The sequence below is a fragment of the Cyprinodon tularosa genome, unplaced genomic scaffold (assembly GCF_016077235.1).
Source record: "Cyprinodon tularosa strain WSP-4 unplaced genomic scaffold, ASM1607723v1 ctg286, whole genome shotgun sequence".
Taxonomy (NCBI): Eukaryota; Metazoa; Chordata; class Actinopteri; order Cyprinodontiformes; family Cyprinodontidae; genus Cyprinodon; species Cyprinodon tularosa.
The window spans coordinates 33,287-59,938 of record NW_024038992.1 but is presented as its reverse complement, the minus strand read 5'-3'; the positions used below and the strand labels follow the sequence as shown (position 1 = coordinate 59,938).

The following is a 26,652-nucleotide window of genomic DNA, read 5'->3' as shown; positions in this document are numbered from 1 at the left end:
CATCACATATTTTTGCCTAGAGGGATTTTTTTTTTGCCCTCAATGTTCTTAGAGGGCTTCACAAGAAGCACAGCTATGTTTTTTTTTTTTTTTTTTAGGTCTAACCTGTTTTGCAGTACATTGGGTCATGCTGTTGGGAGAAAGTAAATCCAGCTGTTTAGAGCTCAATCTGTCATAAATAGGACTGTTTCTCCTTCACTGTCAATTTTCCATTTATTGATACTTTATCTTTTAACTTTTGTTTTTATTATTTTTTTTGTAGGCCTTTAAGATAGGCTACCTTAGCCTGGGTGCCATTCCGAACTTAGTCCCGCCCACAACGTTTGAGGTTGGGAAGTTCGGTCTGGCATTGCTCAATAGTAGCGCGAGTATGCTCGCACAATATCTGGCGGACCAATCAAATTGTCAGGGCGGGCTTTATACGATGATGGACAGATGACCAACAGTAACGTAATCAACCACGTGACCAATGCGCGCTTGGGTGACAACAACAATGGCTGCCGCTGGAGAGTTTAGGTGAGTAGATTCTGCTATTAGGTCTGTTCTAGAAGATATCGACAGCAAATTAATTTTAAAAGAGGAACAGAGAAACGCGATCAAGGCTCATCTTCTTTTTCTAGGCGTGCAACTGCACGCTTTGATTTTTTGTTGACAACAACTATGCGTCGCTTTACATATGTCACGCACTCCATTGCTCTTATTGGTTGTAGGTCTATCCAATTGAGTGCAGAGGCATTTTTTTTCCTGGTTCATTCGAAACACGCCCCATAATCACAGCTCTATGGAGCAGTATCAGACTCATATTCTGACTAGAATTGAGTAGGACTACGTCAGGCTAAGGCTACCTATGTTAAGTGCACATTGAATAATATTTGGTTTTATCATTATTTTAAAATTATTGTCAGTATACCTCTAACTGTGTGGCTAACAGCCTCATCCCTCTTTTACAGCCTTTAGAATAACAAACAATTGTCTCATTTAAATGTATCATATATTCATATTTGTGCAAGCAATCTTTGTAGATCAACTGCAACACACCTACTTATTGTACTATAAGTAAATTAAAGGAACAAAAATCAATTTTCAGTTTTAGTCCCCATTGTCAGTTTTGGCCCTTTGTGATTCAACGGAAATATCAAATCCACAATTTAAGTATTACCATAAAAGGCATTAGCATTGCTGTCTAAACTGAACCTTGTTCTGAGATTGATTACCCATCAAATTTGGGTTTTAAAGTACCGTTCTGCAATGGTTTATCAAGTTTTGATTTCCTGCTGCTTTAGATATAGGGTCTGGAAGCTTAGTGCATATTTTATTAAACCGAAATAGTGATTTGTTAATTACATAATAATTGGGATATCATAAATCTGGAAAATCTCTGATGCTGCAGTGTTTTTCTTGCTCTCTGATCTCAGTCTGTTCTTAAAACTTTTTCAAAGGTACTTCAGTATTAGTTCTGAATGGGTAGAACAGTTTTTTCTGGTGATACTGACCACTTATTTAGCCAGACTCATATACAAATGTGCCTACAGCCAAAGCTGAGGGATAAATAAGTAGTCACAATGAGCTTAGGTGCCTTGCCCAAGGTCAAATCAACATATGACAGGGGAAAGCTGGATTTAAGCCTGTAAGTAACCACAACATGGCTTCTCTTCCCATGGAAGAGCCATACTCACTGCACACTTGAATACAGTTATACCTCAGTACATGCTTACTGTATATCTTTTCATTTACAACATTTTAAACTTAAAGATCAATCCACCTATGACACTTATTCCGTCAGGGTCGCAGTTGGGCCAGTGCCTTTCTCCGGCAGTCTATGGGCGAAAGGCAGGTTACACACATGGTTGGTCGCCATTGTGTTGCAGGGCAGGACAGTGACATACAACCTTACATACACACACTAACGACAATTGATAGAAGCCAAATACCTATCGGCCATGTTTTTGGAATTTGGGAGAACGTCATAGTACCCAAACGGAACCGTGCTCAACTAAGCCCTGGGCTGATAATCAAACCCAAAACCCTCTTGTTAAAAGGCAACACTGCTACTACTGTAACTGCACCACTGTGTAGCCCACACTAAACTATTTTGGGGCATTTATATGTGCCTAACTGGCACTTCTATATAACCTTAAAACACTATAAGGTTACATTTCAGACCAATGGACTCAATCAAGGTTTAAAATAACATAATTTATTTAAGTTAGTGTTTTGCACTGATATAACAAAAAATACACATGCCCAGAAAGTCAGAATACAGAAGAGGAGGGAGTAGCAGTGAAAAATCGAATGGTTCAGAAGTTGTAATGGAGCTAAATTGGCTGTGGCCCCTGTCCAAAAACAGTATCTGATATGTAAAGGTTAAAAACTGATTACCATGCTGCATTTATGTAAATTGCATTGTTTTGTTGGTCTTTATAACCTAACTTTGGAGAGTAAAATGTATGCTGCCTTGGAGTGGATGAGTCTAAGAATAAGATAAGATGCAGATCATCTTCTGAGTTTTTAAAGGTTGTTTAAATTCTTCCTGCTGCAAAGATGTTAAACAAAGCTTAAGCCATATGCTGGTGTTTAACAGCAGATGGTCAGTGCATTGCTGACCTTATTTGTGTTGCTGATGTCACCCTGCCTGACCTGAAAAAGAATTTTTACTTCTGAACGCTTGGCGAACATGTCAGCTGCAGTAGACCATGTCACTATACTGCAAGAGAATCACTAAAACTCCTGTACCATGCAGGACAACTGACCATGATGTCTCACAACATCTCAGCCACATCTTTCTCCCCCCCTCCTCAAACCACAGCCTGGACCGGGCACCATGGAGAGGAGGTAATTGGATTTGTTGTCACTTTCAGTGGCTGGCAGGCTGGATCTGTCTGCTCAGCTTAGTGATCAAGACATCAGTGTGACAGGAACCCTGGGACAGCATCAGCTGGAGTCCTGGACACAGCCAATAAATCTGTGGTCATGCCACGGCCATGACGACTTGGCCGCAGCCAGCTGTTACCTCTGCCACCTCTCCTCCTGTGCCAGTGCCTGATCCACAGCTTGGGGAGTGGGCAGCCTCATTAAAGCAGATGCCAGACCCCCTTCACTCTGCTGGAGAGGTCAGGGAGATTCATCCCAAACCTTCCTCTGTGGTCCTTTTGGTTCTGGGCAAAATTGGCATCAGACACTAGTGTCCTGGCGTTCCCTGTGAAGGGCTGTGTAGTTAGACATCTTATTAAAGCGCCGACAGGAAGCCAGTCAGAGTCAGGCTCTGTAGTTTCAGCTTCATTGCAGCTGTCCCCTGGTTCACCTCAGAAGAGCCAATGATTTATGTCTTCACTGTCCTGCAGGAACACCAATCAATTTCTATCAGATAAAATGTTGCATAAAAAATATACAAACTTGCATTTGTAAAGATATGGGAAAAAAGGAATTATTTTATTTCCTTTCCTCTTTTTCTTTCATTTATTTTTATATTTCTGCACTATAGGCGAAAACAGATTCCATAAACTTACTGAAGGAGTTTTCACCAGTTTTCAATGTTCTCATTTCTTGCACTGACACTAAACATTCTGGTATTAAGGATAACAAACCATGCAGAGTTCCTGGTGTTATTTGTCTCATTCTTTCTGCACACACATCTTACTTTTTTGATTGTTATTGGATATTCATTCTTCTGGTGTTGAAAATGTCCAACTTTGTCTGTTGAAAAACAGTCAGGGCTGTAGGTAGAATCTCTTTTAATTCCAACTTTATGAATTTGGATGGAATGTGTTTTTTTCATTAACTTAGTCAACCTGTAAAATATGTGGCACTAAGGAAGAAACCAAATGTTTACATTTACTCTATACAAAGAAATCTCTTCCAAGGGAAATTCAGCTCGGATGACTTATATAGATATAGATATAATTAGATATAATTAAACATTTCTAAATACTTTCAACAAAGATAAAGTTTGTTGAATCAGGCAAAAGAGTGATGTATCCACTCTGCATGGCATTATATTACAACACGGACCAGCTTGGCAATTCGTTTAGAAATTAGCTTAATGATCAATCCTTTGTCATCTTTTTATAAAACATAAATGGTCAACAAAACATGATTCAAGAGTTTGCAAACAATTGTAGGTAGTTTCAGTTAAATACACAAAATGTTTGATATAATAATAAAAAACTTTAAATGTTAGTTTTATCAAGTACTAAATATTGCAAACTTCTGAATTTTTGTTAAAAGAGTTTTGGTAAAGAACCATATTAGGAATCACAAACTATTGTAATCCACCTTAGCCCTTTCCTCAACACTCCCTTTATAATTGTTATTTTGCACTTTACCTGGAATTCCTTTAACAGCGATTACTTTTAGTTTAAATTTTTTGTTAGTTTCTGTAATTGTTTTATACATATTTGAAGCAAAGATTTTTAGATGGGTTGTTTTTTTCTATTGTCCCTGAGTTTTAAAAAGTCTTCCCCATATTTGTGTTGTCATTTCAGTTTAAAAGAGTTTGTAAGCTAAAAAGGTGAGCTTAGAAATGTTACATTTACCTTTTCCAAACAGATCAGTCAAGAACTGTAGTTGTAAAATGAGATAAAACACATTTATGCTTTTTTTCACAGTCAAACACCTTGAAAAGCTCTGGGATCAACAACATCCGGCAGCAAAAAACAAGCAGATATTTCAAGTAGGGTGGCAGCGGGGGGAGGTGGGGGGCGTTTCAGGGTTGAACTTGTAAAAGTGTGAAGATCAATTAACCGGAGTTAAAAGTGCTGTTGGCCGGGGGTCTCTATAGTGGTCTCCTCAGATAATCAGCAGCCCAGGGCCGTCTGTAATCTCATGGAGGAATGTTCCAGACTGCTGCTAAAAACAGGGATTAGGAAGTTACAGCTGATAAACGCTGAGAGCACAGAGGGGAAGGGGGGGCAGGTGGAGTCACCATTTCTGTTTGGTTTGAGAAAAAGGTGACAACAGAAAGGTTCAAAATATAGACTTTGATAGATCCAATCTAATCAGCACGCTTCGTCCCGGATGATAAAGTCAGTAAAAGTTCAGATGTGTATTTTATTTGGTTGTATTGAGAAACACCTGCCATGCTCCTCGCCTGGCATGTGGTTCCTTTGCATTTCTGCTACTGCTAATCTTTTGGAAGTTTCACTGGTATTGCACCCAACAAATGTTTTTGCATCATCTCATCAACCAATGCAGGTTTAGGATTTATCATCCAAAACTGCTTCTCTTTAGCCCAACCGATTATTGTGTCTTGGTTAAAGTGTTTTTTTCTTGTTACGGTTCATTTCCTTCAGCCAGTTTCGTATAGTTCTTTCACAAATATTGACTCTTTTTTTTTCTTGCCACATTGATTTACCTACCCTCTCAGCACAAAGACAGGCTTCTTGCTGGTGGAGGTTGGAATGTTGTTAGTGATCCTGTGGAGATCATTCAGAGGGTCTCAGGAAGAAGTTGCGGTGAGGATTGAATTTTATGGAGAACCTGCTCCTTTTTGGTACTATTTGGTGTTGTGGTTCTTTTTGCATCATCAAGCCCTGATCCTCAGTTTACCTTTACCTAGTTCTGAGGATATGGTTCACAGCTAGAGAGTAGTGGACTACTCCCTCTTCCTTTGGAAAATTCCTGAATGATGGCAGGGTAAAGCAGGAGCTAAAGCTGTGGACCAATTTAACAATATTAATAACAGAAATTGACATCAGCCTGGAGAAAAACTATATCAATATCCAATGAGAGCAGAACATTCAAAAACCCTCTTCAACACGACAAAGAGGGAGAGGTCACCATCATGTGGCGTTCGCAGAACAACTGTTCCTCATGAAATATGATCAGAACATTTTGTGTGACATGTTGATTAGAAATATAAAAACAGCTCGTCTAATGTGTCTCAAAATTGATATATTGAAATATAAAAAAATTGAACCTTTATTTCTGTCTCTGTCCGCACACCTTTCTACAGAGATATTTGGGTTGATAACTAAATTAATGTTGGCTGTTCATTGTTAGTTTTTTATTAACAAGTTTGTTTTTATGTTAGAAATGTTTCACCCTCTTTTATATTTCTATTTGTTTGGGTGATCTATGTTTCCATGTCACAGTTACTGCTACAGTCACTTTATATTCATTTTGGAAGATTATTACATCGTAGATTGCATTAAGAATTTTGCTTTAGCATTAAAAATCAAATGTGATTTTTTTTTTATTGCGTTTTTAAAGAAAAAAAGTATTTTTTTGCCACAAATTCCTTCCTTTTTTAAACTCAAATATGCTTTTTCATTTCTATTTAAGAATCGGTTTAAAAATTATTTGAATAAATGTTTTGTCAAATAATAATCCAATCTAATTAAGAGCTTAGATGAGCCAAGGGTGTATTCGTGTACAAATAAACGTATTTTAAATATTTCTACAAAGTAATCAAACTGTATATTTTCCCTCAGTTGGTGTCACTCATCGACAAAAAATTGGAATTCCTTCACAGATTTCTCTAAAAATGTTCGGCTAATGTTCTGGTTAAGTTTGTTATTCCTCCTTAACATGAGAAAGAAACAGTGCTGCTGCTGCAGGGAAATTAAACAGCCTTTCTTTCTCTCCCTGAACAATTACAGATATAAAACTATGAATGCAGTTGGATCATAAAACTAGCAAAATTAACCAAATAAATGATCCGTGGTTTTGGATCGCCATGTCCTTTTTTCTGATCCTTTTTATACTGTCGTTGTTTTTTTTTTTTTTTTGTCCTTTTGGATTCTGTAATTTCTTTTTTAAAATGATACGACCTTAGATAACTGTGAAGAGATAGACAGTATATTGTGAACAATGCATCTATAATGTTCTCCAGTTATCCAGTTTTGGATTAGTACAACAAAGACCAAAAATATGCAACAATGCTAAGTTTTTTTCTTCATAATTCGCCCTGTTCCCTGTTGGTTATTATGTAAAAGAATTAAATTTGAAAAATAAATTGATAGATTTCATGTAGAGAGTCACACAGTAATCTCCTTTTTAACACTCCACATTAAATTTCACCACATATTTCAGCTGTTTTGAGTTTTTTTTATTGTTTTTCTCTTCACTGACAATCACTAAACTGGATTAATCCTTTTTTCTTTGTCTGTAGTTCACTTTGCATTGTTCAAACTTCAAACATTCGAAATGTGAAAAGAGATGCATACAGCTTGGTGTGTCACAGATGAACATGAAAAACATCCAGATGATGCAGAGAGTAGACATTTGGTGTCCAACAGTGGCATCTTCAGTCTGAGGGCTGGAACTGCTGCATATAAGCTGTAGAAATGACTGTAATTGCTGCCATTTATGGAAAGGTAAGGGGTGTATGAATGTTCTCAGAGTGCATGCATTAACATTTACTCCGGGAGATGCTTCAGTTTGCAGCAGAGCAGCAGAATCCTCTGCTGCAATGAGATGTTTCAAACATCAGGGAAGAATGAAACATTGCTTGCTAAGTACTGACTAATGTAGTCAGTGCTTCTAGTTAAAGCTGGAAAGGTTTAAAGTTGTTAAATGAATATCCATACATGAATCAAGAGCTTGTAACGGTTGTAACTCAGAGAGAGTCACAGTGAATCCAAACAATAACAGTCTTGCTGGACACTCTTTCAAATCATACCAAGACATTTTTAAATGAATAAAGATATAATAAGAAGTTCATCGCAATAAAGATTTTACAATCAGAAGGCAGGAAAATACTGATACAACTATTTTCTACTTATATTAATGTGATCAGTTTTAATTTGAAGCAAAGTTTGTGTAACTTTCAGATGTGGCTTAGATTCTTCTGAAATCATTCAGGTAGATTTATTTCAGTTTGATTCTTACAAATGATTTTGTGCAAAATTTTAAATATTTTAAACCATGTTGTTAGAACTAATAATGAGAATGATTGCAGCAGAGCAAGGTATATTTTCCGCTGTCACTAAAACATTATTTTAAAGTGAAATGACTTGATTTGAATGCCTGGTTTATGTTTGTTTACTTCCAGAGGAGGTGTAAAACTTCTGGTTTTATTATTTTAAGTTTGAAAGTTTCTCTGTCCAGTTTTACCAGAGCCTGAAAGCAGACAGAAAAAAATAACATATTTTTGTCAAACTGGGTGCAATTAAAGACGTTTTAGAATGACCTCTGCTGCTTAATTTTCAGTTTGTACTCCAAACTTTAGACGTAACATTTATTTTAGGACTTTAAATGAATTTCCTTCATTTATTTTTGACATTTTAGCATTCCCATCTGGTAAGCAGTGTTCTAGAAAGAAAGAAATGATCACATTCTGAAAACAGTGGTGAAGGCGCCAAGGTGGAAATCTTCTTAGCCTGATTTTGACATCTCTGACTTGATGACAAAAAGAAAGTAGTATTTTTCTACCTTCAGTTCTCCATTTAAACAGCATCATCTCTTTCAGTATTTAACATTCTAAATATATCAAATATTTGTTATCCATGATGCCTCTTCTTAGCAAATGTCCAAACTACTTCAGCCTTGCTTCTCTGACTTTAGTTTTCACCTGAGCATTTTTCATGTTCCTAATTAAAGCCTTTCATGTGATTGGCTGTTGGCTTCCTGCATGTTTCCACTGTTATTTTAATGTGTATATTTGGTTCTGAGCTCTAAGTTTGCCTCTGTACTATCACCCTAAACTTTGCTGCTTGTTATTTTATTATTTTATTTTTTTGTCTGTGCATTTAACTATGGTTATACATTTGTACACTATGCAACTGTTCTTATTATTCAAAATGTCTTTGTGCAACTTGGATCTAGTTAAACAGGCTCTATTTAATTAGTCTGTTGCAGCAAATTTCCGGAAATAATTTGTAGTTTTTACTGTTTTAAACTTTCCTCATTTGAAGCGAAACACATCATGAAGAAACAAATATAAACCTGTGATTTTTCACACCTGCTGGTTATTTGCAGACATCTGTGTATAAAGCATTGTTCAGATAAATTTTTTTCCCCTTTATATTAAACTAAATGTAGATACATTTTCAAATGGGGAATGTGTTTTATTTTAAGCCAAAAATATTCTCTTTCTTTCAATGTAATTGATTTTCACTTTCTTATAATTGCTGTTGCACCTCTTAACACCTTAATTTAATTGTCTTATTTTCTTTCTTTTTGCAAAAAAAAGCCTATTTGCAATAACTGCCCACCAACCTGTAAGTGAAAGATTGTATTCATATTTTCAGAAAAATAGAGCCAGTGTTGATTGTGTCTTTAAAACTTTCAAGTTAACACACAGCAAGATTTAAAGGACATGTTTTGTTGATCAGTCTCAACAAAACCATTTATAAAAATAAAATAATAAAAGAAAAACACAGAGGATACGCACCACGCATGGCGCTCTCGACTACCGTCTGAGGTGTCATTTACATACATTAGCATATAAAGTAATTGGCACAGATGCCAGGAAGCAGCAGCAAACAGATTAATTGTCATCTAGCAGTCGTGGTAACGTCGTTAAAAATGAGCTGCTTTTAAAGCTCCAATTATCAGAGAATTTCTAAACTCATCTTTTTTATCATCACCGTCCTCTCACACACATACATCACACATGCAAACACACACAGAGTATCAGCATCATAAGAATTTGTGATTCTTTGAAATAGGGCTTTATACAGACAGGAAGCTGAATCCTGTGCAGGACATCCTGATGCTTCTTGTTTCTTTTGCTGTTTGCTCCGCTCTCATGTGTCCCTGCTGTTTGGTTTTGAGGAACCTGAGTTTTCTTCTTACTTTTAGACATTGCTTACAGCACAAAATTAAAGGGAACATTAAACTTTAATCTCTGTGTTGCAATGCATTCAACACACACAAAAAAAATCCCCATCAAGGAGCAACAAACAATCATTTTCACTTTGGGAAAAAGAAAATGAATGTTGATGTGGAGAACTTAAGGTGTTATTTTTGTAGAGGTATGTTATGATGTCACATAAGATCTCTCAGTGTTGTTCTCCAGTCTCTTCTTAACAAGCAGGTTCAGTCATGCATGTATGCGTGCCCATGTGAATAGCTGCCACTAAGTGCTTAGCGCCTCTCTGCCCACGAAATGCCAAAGCAACGTAGCGTCATTCCTGGACCTCGGGTCCCTCATGCCAACACCAACTAACTTGTTTCTCTAAACATACTGGAAACTTATATCCATGTTTCCTCACAACATAGTGGTTACTTTCTTCAAAACTTGCGAGCTGCTTTTCAAACCTTTTATTTTTTATTCTAAGGCTTCTTTTTGTGAAACTCTCTGCAGATTTGCAGCAACTTTTCTTCAAGGTTAAAAATGACATTTTAATTTCTCTGGAGCTTTCAGGTTGCTTTCTGAGAGTTTTTAACATCAAAACTGAATTTAGTGACTCCAATTAAAATTATACTTTTATTAAGGTTAATGAACCTACAGGTTTAGATTACACGGTTTTATATTTTTATTTTTTTAAGAATGCATAAACACTTAAAACAAAACAATTATAATAATAATCAACACTTTTCACTCAAGGATCAAAATGTTGGACCAGATTCTCAGCACTATACACAAAAGGCAGCCTATAATTTTTTTGCAAAACAACACAGTGATTTGAAACACTTAACACACTTTTACTCATTAGTATATGATGATGTCTCTCCTTCCCAGTGACTTAAAAATCACTCCAAACTTCAGACATTTGAAACATTCACACCAGGTGTGCAAACAAAGACTGCTTTATTGTAGACACACAGCCAAAATGTAAGAAGTAGGAGGAAGAAGAGTGAGGCTCAAAGGGGCGACCTGAGGAGGACGAGCAGGAGAGTTAGAGGTCGAGGAAGAAGGAACACCTGAAACAGGAGAATGTCCTCAAAGAAGAGCATAACATTTTGTTTTTTCAGATGTTTGCCCTTTTACATGCAACATTTCAGCACTTTTGATAGAAAAGAATAAAATAGAATAGACTTGAAGGGAATACAATAGAATATAACTGAATTGAATGCTGAAACCCATGTCCTATATTTATGGAACCATTATTTATCCTGCACTTGCTGCTATTGCACTTCTGGTTAGTCCCAAAACTACATTTCGTTGCCTTGTACCTGTATAATGACAATAAAGTTGAATCTAATCTAATCTAAAATAGAAAATCCCTTTATTGTCCCACAATGGGGAAACTATGGAGAAAAATGCCCACACAAATGTGGACCTTAAAAAATGTATAAGAATATCATAATAGTGACGATTTATTGGATAATCAATAAAATAATGTACTGTAAAGTGTTTTAACGATATTAAAACTGCACCTGGAGAATAAATAACCAACATACAACTAAGGATTTTTTTTTACATACAACAAAGGACATTTTTTACAATAATGGATGTCTGAAAATAGCTGCAACATCAGAGATGTGCAAAATGACAGCAGTATGTTATTTAACTGACTAAGTTGTTATATTCAGCATGAATTTAACAACTTTAGTTGTTGGGAACAGTTTTGGTTATAGAGTCTTACAAATGCTGGGAGGAAGGATCTGTGATAATGCTCCCTGGTGCATTTAGGGTGCAGCATTTATTACTAGTTTACATGCATTTCACTATGGGGCTCAGAAAGACAGGGAGACAAGGGATCAGTATTCATACCACAACAAGCGAGAGATATTATTTACATAATTTTGGCCAATAATGCTATCAGGCTTGGAGAAATTTAACCCATCATCATTGGCGACAATTTAATTTTCAATAATGTCCATCAGGTCTCCCTGACAACACTAGCATCCATCCTCTATAGACATCCAGTTCAAATGAAAACACTTTATTGAGTGCCTTCTGAGTGTAATTTAGAGAGGAGCTAACAGTTTTAGCAATTAGATAAGAACATTAATTTAATTTCAACTGAACCTGAAAATTGTTTGGTGAATATGCTCCAGTTGATCTGAACCACAAGAGAGTTAGAAACTGAACTGGCACAAGCAATGCACGGTTCCTCTTGGTTTCCCCACTGTAATGCTGGAGCTACCCCCATGAGAATAAAAATACTGTAAAGTCGCTGGACAATCTAAAGCTGCTAGCAAGTCAGTCCAGTCTCTGCTACCACAATCCCTCTGACTTCTACCATCCTCCAGCAGTCCCAAAGCTGCAATTTTCCCACAATTATTATGCAACATTTTACAGATGTTTGATTATTCTTGGTTATTTTGTAAAATAGAATATGGTTCAGATTCATCCTCTGGGTTTAAACTCCAAAAGCTCAAACTCGTGTACAAAAAGCCATGTTTAATGCTCCTTGGGTGAAAAACACTCAATGGAGTCTTATAATCAATTAAAACGTTGCTGTGGCTGCCACAGCTTTTTAAGGCAGGTTAAATGTTTGTTTTGATAACCTTACACCTTAAAGCATTTGGTTTTTTATTATACATACTGTCTTGTTTTAGGGATTATTTCTATATAGTAATTTTTAAATGATGCCCCATGCTTCACCAGAATGTATTCACACTTGTACAAAATGTCCAGGGGAAACGCACATTGTTTCTTAATGAGTCTTTAGCATAACAGTAGAAGCACTGTGGTGTTGCTCGGAATAAAAGCCATAGAGACACAGAAACAGACCCACATACAGCCTGATTGTGACTTTGCATGTGAGCTCATCAATGTGTGAGCTCACACGGTGTGTTCCTGGACCTCCTTTGACCCGTTGGCTGTGGGTCTTGGCGTCTTTTTCAGCGGAAGGAGGTGACTCTGAACTCTGACCCCCTCCAACACCTCCATCTACACACAAACACATACACATACATTAGCAAACACTTCTACTGGCAGAAGGTTGCGTCTCTGTTCTCCACATGCCTGCCTCTCACCCATCCAGTCTTCCCCTTCTTCCACATCCTCCACCTCCCCTCCGTGTTGGCAAAGTCTCCTGTATGTGTCCATGAGCATGTGTGTGTGTGTGTGTGTGTTAGAGCGTCAGGTTGGCTGCTGTGTGGTGAGCGTGCCCTCTGTCATTCACGCAGAGCCGCCCTGTCCAACTGTCACTTCCTGACAGGCTGATAATCAATCTCTTTATTAACTGCTCTGCTGCAGACCACCGCCTCGGTAGAGAGGAGGAGGAGAGCTGGGTGTAGAAGAAGAGGTGGAGAGGGAAAGAGTGCAGGATTCCAACCACTTCTTTGCTCCAACATGCTTATATATGTAAAAAGTGATTTGAAGCTCTTATTTTGAAAGGCGAAATCAAGATTAGGAACTTCTTCAAATAAGGCTTTTTTGCTATTAAAGTTCTAACACAAGTTGCTATTGTTTCAAATTCTTTACTTTCACCTCAAATATAGCTGTTTATGGTATATTTAACATTGCTTCAATTTTTAGTGTTTTTTGGTTCCCAAAGAGACTTGGATTGTTTACTTATATGAATAGAGGTAATCATAACAATGCAATACAAAGATAAATAACCAAACAAACAAGCAAGCAAACAAAAAATAAATATTACCCTTGAAACAGTATTGTTTCAAGCCCTGGTTTACATTGGACCAACAGTTTCTTTACATCTTTGATTTTTCAGGAAGCAATGATGAGTATAGAAGACGTATTCCGCTTCCCTTTTTTTATTTCCAGTCCTGGGAACAGATTAGACAGATATGTGACCAAATGGGGTTAACCAATACCTGAAAAGCAAGTATATGGGCCAAATTCAATTAATATGTATTTTGTGCTTTTAAATCAGAATAGTACTTTAGTTACTTTACATCAAATACCACAAAAATCTGTTGTGCTGCTCCAAAAGGATCAATATAAGGAGTCCTCTTATTCATTATCTACATGCTCCTCCTAACTCAGATCTTAATAAATAACAACAATAGTTACTAAAACTAAGCAGATGACACACAGCTGTACATTACAATGTTCACTAGGTTGGTTATGAACCCATTCAGGTGTTGGGTAAATGCATAGAAGATATCATTGCATGGATGTGCCATGATTTTCTAAAGAAGAATGTTTAGCAGTTGGCACACAGTTCCAGTTAATACAACTAAAAACGACCAATCAGGCTTAAAATCTTAGACTTAGACCTGAACTCTCTGAGGCACATAAAGCCTGTAACAAAATCTGCCTAAAAAAATTCTGTTTTGTTGATCTTTGATATTTTCCATTACATTCAAGCAGTCTTAAGTTATTCTCTGTTGTCCATTGTGCTTGTTTCCTTTTGGCCTTGGCTTCCTTCTAGTTCCACTCACACCCGCTCCAGCTCATTAGACATCCTTTGTTCTGTTCCCCTTATATACACCACCTTTGCAGTTACTCAGTGCTGGTTCCTTGTTCATTGCTAGTTGCTTTCTTGTCTCTGGCTTTCCACGTGAGTTTTCCCTGATGTTTGCTGTTGTTTTGGTTCTCAGTATTTTTTTGTGTTTTGGATGTTTGCCTCAGTTTGCATTACATCCACTAATAACTCATCTCTGCCTCACTCATCTCTGCTTGTGGGTCCTCAAGCAACCTCACCCCCTTGTTAACATAAAGTGGCTCCCCATATCTCAGGGAACAGACTTTTAAAATATACTATGCTATTTGTTTAGAGAGGCCATTTACTGTGCTATAAAAACATTTTTAGTTTAAGTTTGTACTCGAGATTTCTTTCATTTTATTAATAAACATTTATTTTTCTATTTATCATGTTATACACTCACACTTTCAATTGTCTTGCCAGTAAAATGCACTATTAAAAATAAACTTGGCTTCCCTTTTCTAAATAAGTTAGCATTCCTATATGGATTTTTTCCCTTTACAGAGAACAGTAAAAAATAATAGATATATTTTAAAATAATTATGAAATAAACAGTACTTTCCTGCTTTATATACCTAAAGGAATTTGTTAAGTAATCCAATAAGCATTGAGAATAAAAATTCATACAGACAGAAAACCATGTTTTTTTCAACAAACAAAAGGTTTTTTAAGCCTGATCTAATCAACAGTACATGAAGCAATGGAAGACGTTTGTTTCTCTTCAGGAGTTTTTTAAAACCATTTCTTGAATTATGTCAGCATTCTAATTTATATTCAGCACATTATATTTCATATAATAAAATATTTGGTATAAAAAAACTAAATCAAAATAAGATTTTTAAGTTTCGAGCATGAAAACACATTCAATTGAAACACCTCAACGGTTTCACAAATGTCCAAAAAAAGAAAAATCAAACCATTTGACTTTGTTTTCCAACTTTGAAGATATTTTGGTTCCTGTCCAGGAAGATTTCTCAAATCAAAAAGTCTAGAGTAGCGTTGAGTTCCATGCTTTTGCAAATTGAACCAAAAACAGTAATGGGGAGACGTTTAGGTCGTTGTTGGCCTGCAAATTAACCTGAAACGGGTCCATGCCTCTGTAATGGGGAGTCGTTAGGAGCATCTCAATTGTTAGATTTCAAAAACTGAAAATTAACAATTGAGATGCTCTTGAGTCAGTCCTAATTCCTTTATCTGAAATCTTGTTGTTTTTTTTATACAGAATCACTCCTAGTTTGCTTGCTTACTTAGAATAAAAAAAGAAGGTAGGAACAACATGTTCAACTGGAGTTAAACAAAAGTTAGTAATCCGGTTTAAACTAGCAAGAACCAGTTGGAGCAATTTTCAGGTTGTTTTATTTACTTCTACATGGTGTTGGTAAAGAAATCTATAAAATTATGTGAAAAACGCCCAAAACATTTTACTGTCAGTCTGACTGACTGGATTTTAAGAAAAAGAGGAGAACAGCTTCCCTAAAGATCTGTCTTTTACCTCCTAACCTGTTCAGCTCCGTATCACCATTTTAACCAGTAATGACTGTATTTTTCTTATGTTTGACCACCAGGATGAGTTTATGATGGAGACTCAGAAGAAGCTCCAGGCAGAAATCACCCATCACTGCAACACCAATGCCAGCCAACTCCAAAGAGAACCTTCAGAGAGCTGAAGCAGAGTGATGCTCGGTCCATTTGCCCACATCATGAACGACCATGAAGGTGTTTCCTTCAATCTAAATATGTGACTCATCCACAAATGTAAAAAAATAACGCTTAATACAAAAACGGTTCCATTTTTAGCCTTGTGTATAAAGGTGTAGTAGTGCTCCGTTATGAAATGTCAGCCTTTTTGCTGCTCTCAACGTTCCCACCAATCCACTAAAAACTTTCCACGAAGGTGTTTTGTTCAACATAAACTGCATAGAAGTGAAGATGATCGATCTAAATCACACCTCTTTCTGCTGCCTACAACTTCCTGTGTTGATTAAAAAATAAAGGCGGTCTTAGTTCTTTGGTCTTCTTTTTGTGTCGGCTAAGTCATAGTAGACAAAGGCGTTGCACAGTTTTTTGATAAAAAGGCCAAAAACTAATTATGTAAATTTGTTATTAGAGAAATTGTTCCTGCTACAATTAGTGAAAGTTCTTCGGTACATATTATACTTCTGCTATATTAATATTCTCATATTTGATTTATTTTGACCTTATACATTTTAGGAAAATCTTTTACATGTCAGTGAGAAGATTTAAATACTATCCAAAGTTTGGTCTGAAGGTAACTGGTAACCTGGCATATGACAGATTGATACTGTGTAGAATTCAAATTGAACTACATGTATCAATCTGGGAAGCATCCTGAAGAACCTGTTCGCTGAAAAGAGGGACATTCAGTACAATTCTTCAAGCTGATTGGGTAGCTGCCTCCCATGTCAAGTTTTTAGCCAATCACAGTAGCAGTAGCAGCTGAGACATTTGACATTCTTTATTTGTTTCAAGGAGGTAAATGATCAATCAAACTCTTGGGGCCCTGTCCCACCCTGTCAATTCAGACAGCGTATGCCTCCACATCCCAGAATCTCCTAAAACGTTGTCAGAAACTGAACTTTCTATGTATTATTTTTAAATTGAGGGCGTATAAACAGCGTATGTCTTATGTCCAACGATAGCCTAACTTATGCTTATTACATGGCCGCATAATGCCCTTGAAATGTCACCAGCCAGTGTCCTGAGGGGGGCAGTAATGCGCCCGGAGGCGCCCGGCTTGATTAAATAGATATTTTTTTGATTGCAGTATTAACCTAGCTGCTGTTAGGTTAATACCGTTGCTAGCTGCTGTTTGCCATCTACCAAAAAACTCAATCCAGCTTGAACTGATCCTGAATCTGTGATGTGTAAGGAGGCAGGTACGAAGTAGACCAATCACAATCATGAGCGGAGATCGCTGTATTTCTCCTTTGAGGAACAAAAACTGATATTATAGAATATCAAAGAGAAGAAAAATTCTCAATGAAAAGTCAAACAATGTGGCGGCGTGAAAGAGACCTCAAAGGATTGCTGACTGTGTAAATGTGCGACTTGCACATCAGTGACATTTAACACAGGCATACATCCCAATCACTTTACTGCATATTAATTGCATTGCCCATGGGAGTAAAGAGGACTTGGGAGCAGATAAAAATAAAACACAAAAATATAATTTAATGTGATATGCTGGACTTTTTAACTCAACAATGTATGTGCTACAACAAAGCTGGAGGGCGATGCCTCAATGTCATTATATTACTACAAGGAATTATCAGTTTTAGTGAAATCACCCTGATTTCTGAGATCTGTCAGAACTCAATAGAGACAAATGGTAAAACTCTACTTTGCTTTTAAAATGCTGAAAGTCCTCAAATGCAGCCCTAAATGTACAGAAATACCTCAAGTATTTTCAAATTAAAAGAAAATTCAAAGCATTTCTATTTTAGTCTCATACAGACTTTCTCCTTTACATTATCAATGTTTTTGATTTTCTTTTTTGTACCTGGCAGTTAACTATTAATCGCCCATCGGTGCAGCTTTAGTGTAGCGTTTCCCCTCCTAATTTACATAATAGAATAGAAAATCATTTTCTCATCCCACAATAAGGAAATTGTGAAGTTAGAGCAGCGAAAGCATTACAGCAAAAGTGGTCACACAAGTGTGAACCTTAAAAGTGTAGCAATAGCAGAATAAGTGACCAAGTTTAAAAATAAACTAAATACTGTATTGCACAGTATATTTAAAAATATAAATACTGTACACCAGAAGAATAAATAACCAATATACAGCAGTAAACATTTTTACAGGAGTACGGGGAAATAGCAGCAGCACCAGAGATGTGCAAAATGACATCAGCATGTTATTTAAGAGGCCAGAGAAGCATAAGGACACTGGACACTTGATGGACAGCTGGACAGACTGGATTTTTCCCAAGCAGCTCAGCATCCCCGTTGGTGTACATGTATGAAGGACCGACTCTGCCATGTTTAAAAATAAATACAGAAATAAATAAATGCTCAATAAATGTATAAGCATACAATTAATTGCCAACAAAAAAGTGAGACATAAATGTATATAACTCTTAATTAGCTTCTTTATTTATTTGCCTTTGTAATATTTACCTTATTTATTTTTCTGTCCTTTATAATCTTCAACTTTATTTTTTAATTACTTATATTTTTAAGTATTTATTTATGTGCATGTTATTATATTTTTAGAATAGAAATCAGAGTGCAAATCATTAGAGGATACTTTACTACTACTATAACAATATGAACGCTACCAGTTTTACCGGCCCTCCCTGTTTCTCCGACTGTACGTGTGACCATGTGAAATCCCACATCTAGCAGGTTCATGTATATGAAGGACCGACTCTGTCGGTGTCATAAAGAAGGAAAAATAAACGAATGAATTGAAAACTGTTCAAGTTCTAAATAACAGATTTTGGTTTTTCTGCATTTTGTTTTGTTTAAGTTAGTTTTGTACTCTAAATCAAAATGGGTCTTCAGTGAAAGGGTACGCTGTTGTTCCCAAACAGCTTGTTGGCTGCTGGTTGGAACGTTTTCTAGGATTCATATCAATCCTGAAAGCTATCCTGCCCTGGAGCAGGTTTGCTTTCAGAGTATGTTACTATCATGACTAACATGTCTAAGAAAGAATCGGGCTTCGTGGTAGTAGGAAGTCGAGGTTAAATCTGATGTTGTCTCGGACTATTCCTAAGTTATTTTCACAAAAATTTGATTATCGTTGATTTAAGAAGGTAAACCCCTGGGTTGTGGCATAAAAGCCCAGCAAGACCAATTTAGATTTCTGAAACCACTATTACAATTCATAGTTGCTGCTTCTTTGATATTGTATGAATGTGAACACAAAACTGTTTATCAATTGTGAATTGCTATGATCTAGAAGGACTCTCCTACTGTAGAACTTGCACATGCTAGAAGTTCTCTGATAAAAGAAACTTCTAAATGACAGATAAACTATAACAACAGTAAAACAGTTCCTCTATCTGAAATGACCTCATCTCATGAGTCGACAATAAGTCCTCCACAGGTTAAACCAGTATCACAAAACCAGTGGGTAAAAGCAATATATTTGGTTATAAAAAATATCTCTTCTTCCATGTACAGTAAATCAGTGGGTTATCTGAGTTTAAATATTCATATTTTACCCTTAGAAATCTTCATATACTTAAATTTCCTAAATAATCATGCCTAATGATGATCAGGTTGTCTATATAACAGTCATTATGGTCTTAATGCTGCGGGGAATAAAATTACAGATGGAGGGGATCTATGAACTTCACACCTAAATGTGAATACATCCTCACCTTCTCTCCCACATGACACTCCTCTGCCCTCCCACACCAGATTGGGAGGTGTTTGTGTGGATTCTTCGTATGTGGCATCCTCCCAATATCCCTCTCCTGCTGCCAGTTTGACCCTGGAGCTAGATACTCAGCCCAAACCAAGGCCCTCCCTAAAGCCTGCGGGACCTGAACCGGATCCAGACTGATCCTGGGAGCATTTCGGCATCCATAGCATGTCTCCTTTATCATAACTGAGGAAACAAGTTTGTAGACCTGCACAGAAACTTTTTGTGATCAGTAAGTTAGTGGAAGTTTCAGCTTTGTTCTAAATGTTTGATTGGTGTAGAGTTCTGTTAATGTGAGATAACACTAAAACCTACTAAACAACAACTGGAAGAAAACTTTCCACAAGAGGATCATCTTCCACTTAAACAGAGGTGATTTTTTTTGTTCTCTTTTTCAGTGCTATTCCTCAAACTTCCCTATCTTTACTTTTTCAGGACCAATGAGACAGAGGAAAAACTGGATGAATTTTAAAGGAAGCAGCTCCTGCAGATGGTTGTTTCTTCACACTTCACAGTCATATTAGATGTAGCCAATAGTGAATCTGCTGAACATGCTGTGAAGTTGTTCATTTCTTTAAAATCTGAATTTTGAAATAATTCTGAGACACATATTCTGGAAGGAGATATTTCAGTTACCAGTATTGGGCAGGGCCCCGATACAGCACTAAAATGGTGGTATCGGTATCGGCGAGTACCAACAAATAGGGCATTGATACGATTTTGAGAGCCAAAAGTTTATTCAACTTTTGTCACCCATTCCAGGTAGGCAATAAAAAAGTTTTGCTGGATTCACTTTGTAGACGTCTTTTTTGCTTTTCCTTTTTCCAAACAGATGGTAGCAGTATGGTATCGGCCGATACTGCACAGCCAGGTATCGGTATCAGGGCCAAAAAATGGCATCAGCACAACAATAGCCAGCAAAATATTATTGTTTTTAAAGCAACCCTATTGGATGCCTATTAAGAGTTTCCAGTTTATTATGTGAATTTTAATGGACCATTGTTTGTTTATATTATTCAAAATGATCAATGTATTTCCCAACAAGGAAAACTCAATAACCAAAAAACCTAGGAGAAACGAGGGAGGAATAAACCAAAAGAGTGACAAGGATCTAGCAAAGAATAATTGAATAGCAGGGTATGAGAGACAGAAACAATGGGAGGACTAATTAGCCGATAGGGAGCAGGTGTAGACAGAAGTAACTAGAAGGAGCTAAGGGAAAGGAGACTGGCACAAGGGGGTAACAGAGAGTAACTTAAAACATAATAATAAAATTAAATATAATAAAATAAAAGATGTATAAATAAAATACATCTTAAATATAACACAAAATGGAAAAGAAATCAATGACCATACTTAAGTAAAGTTCTCCTGCTGGGCTGATAAAAAAATAAATTCTTCACAATGCTCTCCAAAACTTTAAAATTGCCTAGCACTTAAAATCTTTGCTAAACAGGGTGATCTGCACCACTTTTGCGCCTTCAATCAAGTATGCATTCAGTCATAAATAGGAGCTCCTTATTTGGGATGTTAGTAGATGAGGCCCCTTGATGTTAAATTAGTGCAACTGAAAGTTCATCTTATTCATCTAAACTGATGTAGAAAAAAAAAAAACAGTACCTCAAGGACATTGAATGGCACAATGACTTGCCATATTCTTTAGGAAAAATCTACCTGCACCCAGTCTGCCCAGTGAGGTCTTCATCATGCAGACTTTTACTGCGACATGATGAACATGAGGATGTTGTGTTTGAGAGCAGTAAAATGTTTTAGTATGACAGAGACAGCAGCTCAGATGTTATCCCAGCATGCAGAAAGAGAAGGTGAAGTTTTTCTGACAGTTTGATCAGCAATCACTCATCACCATCTGACGTTCTGCCTCAACAATCAGGCAGGACAGTCATGTTGTATACTAATGAACAATGTTTAAATGAAACATCCCCTTGATACAACATCCATCCAGCCCACACACAGATATGTGAGCATCCTGCTTTTGCTGGGTTGCTTGAGGTGATTCCAGCTCTTTGATGAGTTTCTGGCTGGAACGCTCAGCTTCCCTGCTGAATCTGTGGCTGCTTCTCCTCCTTACTCCTCCTCTTTGTCTTTCCCCCTTGTCAACACAATCTCTCCACCCATCCGTCCTAAGGCAGGGGCTCGGCAGGGGCCAATCCGCCCCTCAACCCTCCTCTAGGGTGCTCACACACTTGTCTTTGGGAACCAGTGAAGACCTTTTGATTTATTACATCCGTTCTCCAAACTCACAGCTTGGCTCTGTGTTCTCAGCGGGTTCAAAACTTTACTGTCACACGAAGGGGCAAACTAAACAACAGAAACCAAGAAGTTAATTTAAACCTAGAAGGTAATAGTGGTGCAATATTTTAAAATGAATAATCACCCACACTTTATTTACTATTCAATATTCCTTATTAAAGCATGTGTAGGATTTTTCACATTTTTATTTTTTTTTTTCACAGGAAAACTGGTAACACATTTAGATGTTAAAAGATAGGACAATACAAGTTGCAAGTGTCTGACATTAGAAGGAATTTACAGGAAAATGCGTTAAAGTGGAGAGATCAAGCTTTGATGTCAGTATGATAACATTTTAGGTGTGATTGAGGCATATAGCTTGAACAGTTCTCTCCAGCAAATCCACAAATTTAGAAAACCAGCTGTAACCATTTCTAGAGAGACATTTTTTGTAAAGGTCTAATTGTTTTACTATTACTTATTATTTTGGTTAACATTTAAACAGCCTGCTTCTATTCCTGCTGACCTGCTTGTTGGAGTGACTCCTGGCCATTCATTAATCAGGGAAAAAAAGGAATGAGTAAGAGAAGGGCAGGAATCTCTATGGACATCTTGCTGCTTTGCTAGCCTTCAGAAAGCAGCTGACTAAAGAATAATTTAAAGAAGAGGAGAGCTATAGTTCTGCGCTTAAGGCTATTGTTAAGTCCAAACCTGAGCTGGACAGGGCCTCATTTAAAAGGATCTGCAAAGATTGTTGCAAAAACAGCAAACCATCACTACTGGAACAAGGTTTTCCTTTTTAATGATTAAGATCTGTTATTTTACAGATGTGTGTCATCATTGATGCTCCAACGGCAGCGTGCAGGTAAACAGATTCCAGTGCTCGTTATGCAGTCAATGCATGCACCAGGCTAAACTCACCTGGTCTGGATATCAGTGTCATGTTTTTAATTCATTACTTTATGCAAGATATAGCTGTATGCTAACAAAATTAATCTTGACAGTTTATCTTCGATTGGATATGAACATTATAATCTGTTAGTAACCATATAAAAAAGAAGAATTTCTTTGTTTTGAAAAGCATGAATACAACAATATATGGGCTGATTTAAAGTGGATCACTCTACAGTGTCATCTAATGATAAGGTTTTTCACAACACAGGTTGTTAAACCATCTATTCATTTTTACATTTTCCCCCCAAAGTATTAATAATAAATCTGGTAATTATGAGGCTGTTACATACTTAGATTCTATATTCACATACCGAAGTGAGAACAGTGCAATTTAAATACATCTTAGTCGGGTTTAAGATATGTTTGTGCATAGGATCTATATTTGTAATTAAATAATTGCTCCACATCTGATAAGACTCCATTTATGCATTTTTTTTACTATGTATTTGATGCCTTTTTCAAAGTAAACAATCAGATTAAAACCACACACACAGCCTTTTGTTTGCATGACTTTTGGGGACATTACCTTCACTTACATTAATTTAACCTGGCTAAAAACCAAACCCTTAGCCTAACCCTAACCTTTGTCAACCTACACCATACCCTAATCTGAACTGAAATCACAGATTTATTCAAACCCTAACCCCAACCCAAGGAAGAAAACTTCAAAGGGACACCTTCCATGTCCCCATTTGGACCTGTAAGTCTCCACAATGTGGGATATTTAACAATACACTGCCCAGGATTGCAACTTAAACAAACCCACAAACACACATATATGTATTAACATAAAAAAATATGAAGCTGAATCAAAAGAATTTCAACCTGGAAGCCTTAACTGTGTCACCTGTCGATATGTGAAGCTTAAAGCCTCGGCCAATCGATATCACCTAAAGAAAAGAGAAAAGTCAAACTGTCATCAGATCTGTGTTTCTTGCAAATGTCTTGATAATTTGGCATTAGAGGGGATGAAGTGTGTGACGGACAGCAGAGCCGGCCTTCCAATGACTTTAATCATTAAACATGTTGACTTAGGATTTTTGAAACTGACCTGAACCTGGGATGAATATCTGCAGAAACAGAGAAAAACTCTGTACTCAGCAATGGCAATTGAAATGATGTTTAGGAGCAGATCTCCTGCTGTGACAGCACACCAACCGTTTCCAAGCAACAAACACATCCTTCCTGCGCAAGTGTGTACATCTGTATTGTTTCTAACTGAGTACAGAGTTTATATTGTTGCATATGTAGGATTCCTCTGTGGATTAGGTGGAAATAGAAAACGGTGACCAGCATAAGTATCATTTCTAATAGAAAGATATGTGATTTAACAAATCTTGGAGACATTTCTGCAAGCTTTTTGGGGATCAATTTCCCAGTTTGAATGTATTCTTCCTGAAAAGCAGGGGACACCTTTTGACTGGATCTTCCATAGTCATAGCTGGAAGGTTCAGCTATTACTTCCTGAGTTATTATGGCTGCAGCTTTGGCTCCGATACCATCCAGAATATACTATCCAGATTCCTATATGATCGAGCCAACCTTGAATGATTTGTCCTGAGATGGATGTTATCATATTTATACAAATTATGTGAGACTGACACCTAGTGGAGCAATGGTGTCATTAAACCAACACAGATTTTAAACCCTCTGCACATGCAGCCATTTAAATAAATAAACCTGGTAAAAAAAAAACAACAACAAATTATTAAAAAAAAAACAGTAAATAATTGTACATTTTTAAAAGCAAAGCTTAGCATCAAAATATGTTTTGAGATTTTAATTTAGTTGGGTAGTTCAAGCTCCTGAAATCAAATGAAAGAACTCTAGACTTCAAGGTTTACAAATTGTAAAATGTTAAATGGCCTGTTCTTATATAGCGCTTTTTCAAGTCACCAGACTCCAAAGAGCTTTACACAATATTTAGTTAAATACCCATTTACACACACTGATGGTGGCGAGCTACATAGCCAAAGCTGCTCTAGGGTACATTGACAGAAGTAAGACTGCCAAAAAAATGCCATCACAACCTCTGACCACCATTAGTAGGCAATTTGGGTGAAGTGCTTCACTCACAGCCAACAAAACCTCAAAACCCTACTTTTTGTGTAAAAAATAGATTAGACAGAACCAATGAAAGAAAGTAGTTTCTGAAGAAACTGGCTGTTTATAGTGCTGAAAACCACATATAATGTAAAGTTTAGTTGAAGGAAAAACTCTAATCTCAACAGCGACAACCATATAGTAAGGAGGAATTTGAAACAAAGGAAATTCAAGGATTTAAGGGATTTTCATAAAACTAAGTTGCATGTAGCCGAAATCAAGAGCCACAGATACATTAATACACGGTTCATCAGCTGTGGCTTTATCTTGTGCTAAAATAAAACTGAAAAAAACAAACAAAAAAAAAACCCTGCACTGTGGACAACATCACAGAAAACGTCTTACTTAAAACAACACAACTGTTACTTGATGGTCCAAAGTTCTCCTTTTCAGGTTAAAGTATTTTTGCCTTTTTAACTAATAATCAAGGACCCTGATTCTGAAGAAAAGAATGGTGATCCTGACAATCCTGCATGCATGAGTTCACAATGTGATGTTTCTACAGTCACAGACCTCTAATGGTGCCCATTATACACTCACCGGCCACTTTATTAGGTACCCCATGCTAGTAACGGGTTGGACCCCCTTTTGCCTTCAGAACTGCCTCAGTTCTTCGTGGCATAGATTCAACAAGGTGCTGGAAGCATTCCTCAGGGAGTTTGGTCCATATTGACATGATGGCATCACACAGTTGCCGCAGATTTGTCGGCTGCACATCCATGATGCGAATCTCCCGTTCCACCACATCCCAAAGATGCTCTATTGGATTGAGATCTGGTGACTGTGGAGGCAATTTGAGTACAGTGAACTCATTGTCATGTTCAAGAAACCAGTCTGAGATGATTCCAGCTTTATGACATGGCGCATTATCCTGCTGAAAGTAGCCATCAGAAGTTGGGTACATTGTGGTCATAAAGGGATGGACATGGTCAGCAACAATACTCAGGTAGGCTGTGGCGTTGCAACGATGCTCAGTTGGTACCAAGGGGCCCAAAGAGTGCCAAGAAAATATTCCCCACACCATGACACCACCACCACCAGCCTGAACTGTTGATACAAGGCAGGATGGATCCATGCTTTCATGTTGTAGATGCCAAATTCTGACCCTACCATCCGAATCACGCAGCAGAAATCGAGACTCATTAGACCAGGCAACGTTTCTCCAATCTTCTATTGTCCAATTTCGATGAGCTTGTGCAAATTGTAGCCTCAGTTTCCTGTTCCTAGCTGAAAGGAGTGGCACCCGGTGTGGTCTTCTGCTGCTGTAGCCCATATGCCTCAAAGTTTGACGTACTGTGCGTTCAGAGATGCTCTTCTGCCCACCTTGGTTGTAACGGGTGGTTATTTGAGTAACTGTTGCCATTCTATCAGCTCGAACCAGTCTGGCCATTCTTCTCGACCTCTGGCATCAACAAGGCATTTCCGCCCACAGAAGTGCCGCTAAATGGATGTTTTTTCTTTTTCGGACCATTCTCTGTAAACCCTAGAGATGGTTGTGCGTGAAAATCCCAGTAGATCAGCAGTTTCTGAAACACTCAGACCAGCCCTTCTGGCACCAACAATCATGCCACGTTCAAAGTCACTCAAATCACCTTTCTTCCCCATACTGATGCTCGGTTTGAACTGCAGGAGATTGTCTTGACCATGTCTACATGCCTAAATGCACTGAGTTGCCGCCATGTGATTGGCTGCTTAGAAATTAAGTGTTAACAAGCAGTTGGACAGGTGT

At 37.3% G+C, this 26,652-nt stretch overlaps 1 protein-coding gene across 2 annotated transcripts in view; it reads left to right on the top strand.

Annotated features, from left to right (window-relative positions):
• The window catches only part of si:dkey-288a3.2 (protein phosphatase 1 regulatory subunit 37), a 57,614-nt gene extending 41,625 nt beyond the window's left edge, over nt 1–15,989 (top strand). For both annotated transcript variants that reach the window (XM_038290679.1, XM_038290678.1), the window contains exon 11: nt 15,791–15,989. In XM_038290679.1, coding sequence (XP_038146607.1) covers nt 15,791–15,892 — 102 coding nt within the window. In that variant the 3' untranslated portion in view covers nt 15,893–15,989. The remainder of the gene's footprint in view (nt 1–15,790) is intronic.
• The last annotated feature ends 10,663 nt before the right edge of the window (nt 15,990–26,652 follow it).